The sequence below is a fragment of the Pipistrellus hanaki genome (assembly GCF_964339955.1).
Source record: "Pipistrellus hanaki genome assembly, chromosome: 16".
Lineage (NCBI taxonomy): Eukaryota > Metazoa > Chordata > Mammalia > Chiroptera > Vespertilionidae > Pipistrellus > Pipistrellus hanaki.
Window position 1 is genome coordinate 12,961,375 of NC_140518.1, and position 9,807 is coordinate 12,971,181.

The 9,807-nt window shown below is 41.9% G+C and overlaps 1 protein-coding gene across 1 annotated transcript; it reads left to right on the forward strand.

The window, feature by feature from the left end:
* CCDC43 (coiled-coil domain containing 43) lies at positions 1 to 9,123 on the forward strand. Its single transcript, XM_084863636.1, has 5 exons — positions 1 to 277; positions 1,902 to 1,989; positions 3,669 to 3,804; positions 5,527 to 5,585; positions 7,550 to 9,123. Exons 1-5 carry the CDS (start codon positions 74 to 76, stop codon positions 7,735 to 7,737), a joined length of 675 nt encoding a protein of 224 aa, XP_084719762.1. The 5' UTR covers positions 1 to 73; the 3' UTR covers positions 7,738 to 9,123.
* Positions 9,124 to 9,807: the final 684 nt, after the last annotated feature.

The following is a 9,807-nucleotide window of genomic DNA, read 5'->3' on the forward strand; positions in this document are numbered from 1 at the left end:
CAGTGCGCCCGCGGCGCGGCCCGTCAGGCACTGCGTTAGGCACCCTAGGGGTTGGCAGGACCCTGACCCCAAGATGGCGGCGCCCAGTGAAGTGGACGCGCCTGCCTCCGGCGAAGGCAACGCTGTGGGCTGCTGCTTTGGGTCCTGGCTAGATGGACGATTGGAGTCGCTGGGAGTGGACCGAGCTGTTTACGGCGCCTACATCCTGGGTGTGCTGCAGGAGGAGGAGGAGGAAGAGAGGCTGGACGCTCTGCAGGGTATTCTCTCTGCCTTCCTGGTGAGAAGCCCCAACTCATTTCTGGCCAGCCCCTGTCAGTGCTTTGTATCCCCGTCCCCCTGCCGGAATCCCAGAGGATGGGTGGGTGTTACTGGGAGAGGAATGCTCTTCTCGGGTTCTGGGCCATGGGGAAGGCGGCTACTCCCTCTCCAGGGTTTGGGGAACCGGGAAGGTTATAGGTCCTTAGAGAGAGGCATGGCTCTCCCTTACTCCTGGGGACCAGGCTCTCTCGGATGCCTGTGGGTGAGTATTCGGAAGGCGTTGAAATGCCTAAATCGGAGTTTTATCATAAACACCTAACGACCAGCTTCATTCCCATCCGTTGACGGTGTGGAGTAGGGGATGGGGGTGAGAATGGGGTAGGGGGGTAGGGGGTTTGGGAGGGAAGAGAGAAAGGGATCTGGGGCGTCTCTGTCCTTTAAGAGGCAGTGCCCAGGACTGTCCCAGGACAAAAGCCAGTCTGGGCTCCTATTTTGGAGGTAGGAGTCCAGAAAAGGTAAGCTCGCGGTAGAGGTCTTTTCACGCCGAGGCAAAACTGAAGCAAATATTGTGCTTTATCCTTTATAGCATTTACAAGTGCAGTATTCATTGTTGTGTTTGGGGGTGGGGTGGGGGAGTGAGTTGGAGTTGGAATAAAAGATCAGAGTTTTTAAAAAGAAAGACAAATTTGGCACGTAGCCTCTTAGAGGCAGATTCAAGAATTCAGAAATGTGTGCTTTAAGCTCTGTTTAAGTAGCCACCAAATTGTCTGCTTTTTCTTATCATTTCTGCTGCCTTCAACTCTACTAACACTCACTTGGTGAAAGGGTAGTTTATGGAGTAGGTACATGGTTGAAATATAACACTAATGCAGCTGTCCTGGGACCTTCTGGCAAGGGCCCCAGAGCAAGCTCTGATGAGACTGACTTATTTTTGGGAAAGCCTTAACACAGCTTGTGGTGCAGCTCATAAGTTCAGTGGAAATACAACACAGTAGAATAAATTCTTTTCTTGGACCCTGACATTATAGGTTGTAGAGGGAAGGAGTAGGAGGTAAGCAATTTAAGTTAGTTTTTATTTCCGGTTGGGAAGTTTCTAAAGAATCTATGAAAAAGAAGTTGAAGTAACTGGCTACCCCTTGGTACCAACTTCTTGACCTGTGTGTTTTTTTTTTTTTTTTTTTTTTTTTGTGTGTGTGTGTGTGTGTGTGTGGTGTCATTATTTGGACCTGTATGTCTGCTGGAAAAGAAGGGCATGCATTTGCCTTAGACTATGAACAGTCTCTTGGCATGAAAGTGGTAAACCTGGGAGAAGGTACTGAGTTGGATATATTGGCCAAAGAAGATGTCACAGAGGAAAAAGGTTTTGACGTAGGCAACAGGTTTTTGCTCTAAAATCCCGAGGAAGACTGAACTGAGCCGGTGGGAATCCTTTCCTCGATCGTGGCAGGATGAGGTGGGCACCCTTGACCTGGCAGGTGTGGATTCTGCGTCCAGAGCTTCGAAAGAGAAACATACTCTCTGTTCTGTGGTTCCCAAACCTTCTTCGTGGTTTCTTCTCATCACCAGTGGTGCCCTCTGCGTTGGCTTTGTTCAGGTTGAGGGTTCTTTAGGAAATTAATCAATTGGTCTACTTTTCCACTCAGGAAGAAGATTCCCTTCTTAACATATGCAAGGAGATTGTGGAGCGATGGTCAGAGACTCAGAATGTTGTCACCAAAGTGAAAGAAGAAGGTAGCTCTGTCTTGCCTCTATTGTGTTTTCCTGTAACCTTACAGCTGCCAGGGAGAGAGTTTTCCTTTTCCTCATTGAAGACTCATTTTCCCTGAGGGAGTTTAACCTGGCAAACAGCTTTAACTTTTTAACTGAATATTGGTTCCCTTTTTCCTTTCCTACGTTTTCACTTCAGCTGATCATGATTATCTTCATTGTGGTTTATTTTTTATTTTTTTTCTTTTTAATTCTCTTTCCACTGCCCCTTACAGATTTGCATTGCAGGCATAGGATTGCCTTTTTTTATATTCTCATTTTATAACACAAATTGTGATTGGTTTTTTGCTTTATTCAGCTAAACCCTTAACCCTTTAAAATGAAAAAAGAAATGAGTGAATTTACTCAGCATTAGGATGCAGAAAACGCATATAATTAAAGCCAAACTTACTAGTAAAGAGAATCTATTCTAAACTCTCTACAGTAGTAGTTCTCAGTGTTGGCTGTATTTTAGCATCACTTGGTTTACTTTTAAAAATGCTAGTGCCTGCTGCTCCACATCATGAACCAATTATATAAACATCTTTGGCGTTGAGTCCCAGGTGTTGGTATTTTTTTTTAAAGTTTCCCCAGATGATTCTTTTTTTTTGTCTAAAGTTTTACATGTGTCTTCTTTTACCCCAATTGACATCCCCAACCCAGCCATTCCGACCCCGGGCAAGCCCCCTCCCCCTCAGTGTCTGTGTCCATTGGTTATGTTAATATGCATGCATACAAGTCCTTTGGTTGCTCTCTAACTGTCCCCACCCCTACCATTTGTCTCTGGATCTATTCTTGTTCATCAAATTATGTTGATCATTATATCCCACATATGAGTGAGATCATGTGATATTTATTTTTCTCCGACTGGCTTGTTTCACTTAGCACAGTGGTTGGGGAAACTGCAGCTCTCGAGCCACATGCGGCTCTTCGGCTCCTTGAGTGTGGCTCTTCCACAAAATACCACGGCCTGGGTGGGTCTATTTTGAAGAAGTGGCGTTAGAAGAGGTTTAAGTTTAAAAAATTAGGCTCTCAAAAGAAATTTCAATCATTGTACTGTTGATATTTGGCTCTGTTGACTAATGAGTTTGCAGACCACTGGCTTAGCATAATGCTCTCCAGTTCCACCCAGATGATCCTATTATGCAGCTAAGCATGAGAACCACTACTTGACACCATTCTTCCTTCTTTGAGAATGGAGAACTAACAGTTGATTTTCTTTTAAAATAATCCAAGAACCTCACCTGGCATAATTATCACCATGGAAGGGACAAGCTTAAGTTGATTTTAAGTCTGAGGTTTCTGGGTTGAGAAGGGAGAAAGATGCATGGTTAGAGGCTTAATTTCCTATGGTTTTAATGTAGTGCTTTTCAACCTCCTTTTTTTTTTCTAAAAAAAAAAAAAAAGCAGCTAAACTTCAATATAGAAAACAAGCAAAAGCAGGGCTGCTCTGATAGAAGACAGATACAAGACCCAAAGCCGGCCTGCATGGCCTCGCCTTGCTTTTCTCAGCCGCACCTCCTTTGAACCCCAGGGCTCTTAGGAGTCAGCAGATGCCATTGTCTTTGCTGGAAGCACTACCTGGGCGGACTAGTGGTTCGGTGAGCTTGTTTTTTCTCACATACAACCTTGTTGTCCCTCTCCCCCCTTCCACTACCTCCCAGACGAGATACAGGCCATTGCTACTCTAATTGAGAAACAGGCACAGATTGTGGTGAAGCCCAGGATGGTGTCAGAAGAGGAGAAGCAGAGAAAAGCTGCCCTCCTGGCCCAGTATGCTGATGTAACGGATGAAGAAGAATATCCTTTTTGGAGTCTCAGCACCATTTCCTGTGGCTCAAGCCAGAAGCATTTGCTGGTTTATTGTGTGCTTTGGGAGGCTGCCAATCCCCCTCTGTAGCTTAATTTTCTCTAAAATGGCAGTGATCTGTGGCCTTGTGTGGGTGTGAGGAATGAAGTTGGAATAGATGACACCAGACTTACATATGTTATCACATAGTTAAGTATGTTTCTGAAAACTTCAGGGTAAAACAAATAATGCCTCAGTAATGGACCATTTATATTGTGTTATTAGAAAATAAGATATAGCTGTGGTTCTTTACTTCTCTGTGTAGTAACATGTAACTTATTGCAAAGAAAGTTGCATGTCACTTTATAGTCTTTACTAGAGGCCCAATACATGAAGATTCATGCAAGAATAGGCCTTCTCCTGGCTGCTAACACCGCCTTCCCTCTGGCCAGAGCTGCCTTTCCGCCTTCCACCTCTTGCCTTGTGTCAATTTGCATATTCCCTCCTTATTGGCTGTGGGTGCCACCATCTTTGTCGAGGAGTTATGGTCATTTGCATATTCCATCTTTATTATATAGGATTTCTTTCACAGTTGTTAAGGAAACTGATGCCCAGCAGATGGATGGCTAATCAGAGACATTCATGTAGTTAGTGGTAAAACCGGGACTAGAACCTGGATATTTTGGGGTAACGGATTCCCACATTTGGAGGAGTTTCATTTGAATCTTAAACAAAAAATTCCAGTGACCACATAATTAAAAGTGAGACTGAATCCCCTAGTAACACCTGAAGAAGCCTGGGATTTGAATTGCTACTGCGTGAAAAGAAAGTGTTGCTGGTAGGAGCAGGTTTGGGTCCCTGTGACTTTGACATTTGTTTAGGAAAAGCTTAAGTTCCCTGTGCCCTCTTGAATAGAGTGGACATCATACCAGAAATGTCAGCCGCCTAATCATGAGTTTAGGAAAGAATTCTTAGGCTCTTTGGGGCCAACTTCTCTTCCAGTTTTGCCTCTTGATTTTTCTTGCTAGGTTTGACAGAGCTGTGGTTCTAGTTACAAAAACTCATTTCTTGGGCTATAAAAGAGTGTTTTAAGTAATAGTGTTTTTTAAAAAATATATTTTATTGATTTTGTACAGAGAAGAAGGGAGCGAGATAGAGAGCTAGAAACATCGATGAGAGAGAGTCATCGACTAGCTGCCTCTTGCACACCCCCTACTGGGGATATGCCCGCAACCAAGGTACATGCCCTTGACCGGAATTGAACCTGGGTCCCTTCAGTCCCCAAGCCGACGCTCTATCCATTGAGCCAAAAACGGTTTCGGCAAGTAATAGTTTTTTGAGGGACTTTTTAAAATGCAGATTACTGGGCTCTACCTACCAGAGTTTCTGATTGAGTAGATCCAGAATCAGTTCCAGGAATGTGCATTCCTACCAAGCTTCCAGGGAGTTTTGAGCACCACTGTTGTAGAGGTATCTCTTCATCCCCTGGCTTCCACCCACACCAGCTTAAGTTTCTCTTCAGCCTCCAAGGGAAGGATCTTACGGAAGCTCTGAACAGTCATTCTTCCCTAGGTTGAGATTCTAAGATGACTCCCCTGGGTTACTACCACATCCTTGACAGTGGCCTTCCATTCACAGCGCCTTTCCTTCCCATCAGCTTATTGACTGTTTTCTCATGTTGGGTTGGGATGTGCTAACCTGTTTTCCATCCTATTTTCCTTAACATCACTTACCGAAGCAGGTGAGAAGGATGAGTCAGGTGCCACCACAATGAACATCGGTTCTGACAAACGTATCCTTCTCTGTGCCCATCCCATGTGCTTCTCCACAGAATGCTCCTGGGGATCAGTTTTTATTTTGCTGTCATTGCTGGGGGCACTCATGTCAGGCCAGCAAGTAAGCCCCATTCCTAGTACAGCTCTAAGTGGTCAATTTAGCAAGAACTTGCCCCAGAGAAGACATACTAACATGTACTGTGAGGGGTGAGCTTTGAGGAAGGATTTCTAAGGGAAAATCAGAATCTGTACTCTCTTGATAAAGCACTAGTTTCCCAGCACTGTGGAAGCAGTTAACATAACATTGACGTTTTGGTCTTTGTCCTCAAAGACCTTATTTGTTGGAAATAGAGCATAAATACCAAATGCTTTCAAGCTAAAAACATGGGTGGGCAAAAGTAGGTTTACAGTTGTACATACTCAAAACACAGAGTTGATTCTTTTTTTTAAAATCCTTACCCGGGGATATGTTTTTACTGATTTTAGAGAGGAAGGGAGAGAAAGAAACATCAATGTGAGAGAGAAACATTGACCAGTTGCCTCCTGTATGTGCCCCGATCTGGGATCGAACCTACAACCTGTGCACGTATTTGCCATGACCAGGAATTGATCCAAGACCTTTTAGTTTGTGGGATGACGCTTCAACTACTGAGCCACACCAGCGACTGCCAGAGTTTATTTATTTTAAAATACATTTTTATTAATTTTTAGAGAGAGAGGAAGGGAGAGTGAGACAGAAACATTGATGAGAGAGAAACATTGATTGGCTCCTTCTGCACACGCTTGCTGGGCACGGAGCCGGAAATCTGGGCAGGTGTAATTGAACCGGTGACCTCTTGGGGCATGGGTCCAGGCTCAACCATGGAGCCACATTGGCTGGGACAGAGTTTATTTTTATATTATTATTTATTAGTATTACAATTGTTAACCTACTTTCCCCAACCTGATATGGACAGATTGAGACATATGTGCCTAGGAAAGTCCCTAAGAGCAGAATCACTTATGAGAAGCTTCCCAGAGAACGTGGATTTAGAAATCCCTCTTCATAAAGGTGAGAAATATGGTGGATTATCTGGGGGACCTGGGTAGTTTAGAGAGACATTTACTTTAAAGCACTGAAGCAGAACATTTTTTTTTTTTTTTTTTTTTTTTTTGCTAATCCTCACCCGAGGATATTTTCTCATTGATTTTAGAGAGAATGGAAAGGAGTGGGGGGTAGACTGTGAGAGAGAAAATCGATATAAGAGAGACACATTAGTTGGTTATCTCCTGCATGTGCCCCCACCAGATACATGAAACCTAGGTACGTGCCCTTGACTGGGAATAGAACCCAGGTCCCTTCAGTGCATGGGCCAACACTCTAAACATGGGTCCACACTGGTTAGGGCAGAAAAGTTCTGTTTTAAGAGTAGAGAGGAGCTTGTCTGGTAGTAACAGGTTATGTTTGTAAAGTCATAAGAAATGAAGGGTAAAGTTTTTGGCTGGGTATTTTCTAACTGTGGCTAAACTTACTATTTTATAAATTCAGAGTTTGTAGTTAATAGAACATGGTTTCATTAATGCTTTAGTGGCCTAGGAAAACGATATAATAAGATTAAACAACTTATTTTACTCTTCAAGCATTTTAACAATGTCAAGTACATATTTTGCCATTTATATGAGTACTCTGTTCACTGAAACTAGCATAGATACTACAACAATATTCTGCCATTGAATGACATAGGTACTTATTCTAGAATAAAATTTTATTTTCATAAAATATTTAGATTTAGATAAGTCTGAAATAGATTTTTATTCTGAGGGTTAGTTTTTAACTTTTGTAATGATAGTTGTAGGATTTCCCGTTAGACCAAAGATAAACATAAGGATTAAAAACAACAACAACTAGTAGAAAGTATTCAAGACTCAGCATATAGAATGAAGAGAGAGAGCAGTAGCTGGGCCTGTGTGACCTCTACCTTCATCCCTTAACTCATTGTAGTTCTGTTCCGAAATACCAACTTGGAAGATGTCCTCAATGCCCGGAAACTGGAGCGAGACTCACTTCGAGATGAGTCCCAGAGGAAGAAGGAACAGGACAAGCTGCAGAGGGAGAAGGACAAATTAGCCAAGCAGGAGCGCAAGGAAAAGGAAAAGAAAAGGACACAAAAAGGGGAACGAAAGCGATAACCATGGTCAACCCTCTTCTTTCTCCTCGTGAACGATCAAAGGGAGAACTGGCTGTGCACATGTGTGATTTAAGAGAAATGAGAGAACATGGCAGAGTGGTTTCTCAAGGCATTTCCCCTTTTGTTTACAAGGTCTAAAGGAAAATCACAAATACTTGTAATTACAAAATGTGCCATGTTTCTGTGGTGTGAGTATTCAGATTGTTGTAGCCGATATTAGTACCAAAGATATGGAGTGAGGGCAACCTTTATATTTTAGTACCGAGGTCCTGTGCTCCTTTTGGCCACTTTCAAAAGTCTTCCCTCACCTTGGATAAACAGCAGGAATATTCAGAAAGTTGACAGTTACAGTTTTTATCCTGAAGGAGCAGAATCATGACAACTCCTTCCCTGAGATGAAATGTGGGAGTATAATTTGCTTCAGAAGTACTATTCACTCCTAAACGTATTAAGACTCAAATAGAAAGCTAATGAAGCCAGACCTTATGTTGCATGGCAACAAACTAGGAAAATGAGAAGAAATTTTTTGATGGATGTTCTAGGTTTGAGAATTAAAATACAAATTTACCCTATGGGAAGAAAGGAAGTATCTTTTTAAAGTAACAATAGTTATAATTTTCCTCTAGGTTGTGATTTTAAGAAGGGTGTGTCAGTATTGTGTGCAAGGATATCATTGTTAGCTAGATTTCTCTTGATTGCTAGTAGAGATTTTAGTCCTGATTTGCCCTAAAACATGAGTATAAAGACCTGATAATTACAGGTTTAGAGGAACTACCTTTTCAGGAAGAAACACTGGAAATCTCTATTCACAGACATTTAAGAGTGTACAAAGTAAGTGCTCAACGAATTAATTGAATGAGTGAGTGAGTGGGAAAATTGCTTGGGAGAGTCAAAAGTGAGCAGGAATTCTCTATTACTACTTTTGTCACAAATTACATTCAATTTTAAATCAGGTCTTTCTCCTTCGGGCAAGATTGTCAAGAAGTCTGAAGAGAACAATTTCTCCAACAAAACCAAGTAGATATTTTATACCAGGGGTCAGCAAATTACTGCCTGCAAGACAAAGTTGGCCTAGTCTGTTTTTATATGGTGCAAGCTAACAATGGATTTTGTTTTTAAAATAAAGGGTTGATAAAGAATATATGACAGAGACCTTATGTGGCTTGTAAAGCCTAAAATATTTACTATCTGAACCTTCAGAAGAAAAGTTTGCTGACCTCTGTTTTATACCATTGAGATTAACAAAAGTTTTTACCTTTGTGCAGAAAGTAAAAAGAAGCATGGTTAAGGAAAATATGTGTTACCACTATACACTCCTATAACCGTGGCATTCGCAAAATGAAATAACCTTTTTAAAAAATAAACTTTATTTAAAGCAATGTCTTCTGACTTATTCTGATTCTTTTCAGCTACCTTTGGAGATGAATGCTGTGCTTAGGAATGTGCTGAATTTTACCTTGTGCTTGGCCCTAAGAACTTCTTCTACAAGTAGAACTTCCTGAAATCCATAAATTCTCTGCCTCAGTTTTCCTATCTGTGAGGTTGAGAATTGGGAGATCAGAAAGATTACCTTGTATATTGGGGAAGTCAGTAAATTGGCTTTGAAGTACTGTTGTAATCTTAGAGCTTTATGTGGCAGTAGCAATAGCCTGTGTCTACAGATTGTATATTTTAATTTAGTAAATCCTTACTTTTGGTTGATTCTCACCTTGATTGGGTCTCTGGAGCAGTGTTGGGTTATATCCATGGACCCCTGAAGGGTACTTGTTTCAATCTGCTATAAGAGCAGTTAATTCTTTCTTCTGGGATGTTATGTATTAGTTTGGTGTCTATGATCAGTGGTGTTTGGCTGCATGGCCAGTCTTTTTATCGTTTGCTATCTACTCTTTTAAAGTGGTATGGCACAAGCCCATTTAGACTATGGCATGTTGCTCTTTGGGTTCTTTGTGTGGAGTTAAGCAGAAGCTTCCATGGTTTTTGAATAGAGCCCAGGCCTGGCAATTTTTGGAGCCCGTTAATTTCTTTTGGCTCAATGTATGTTAAGTGTACACTTGAACTAATGTTTCAACAG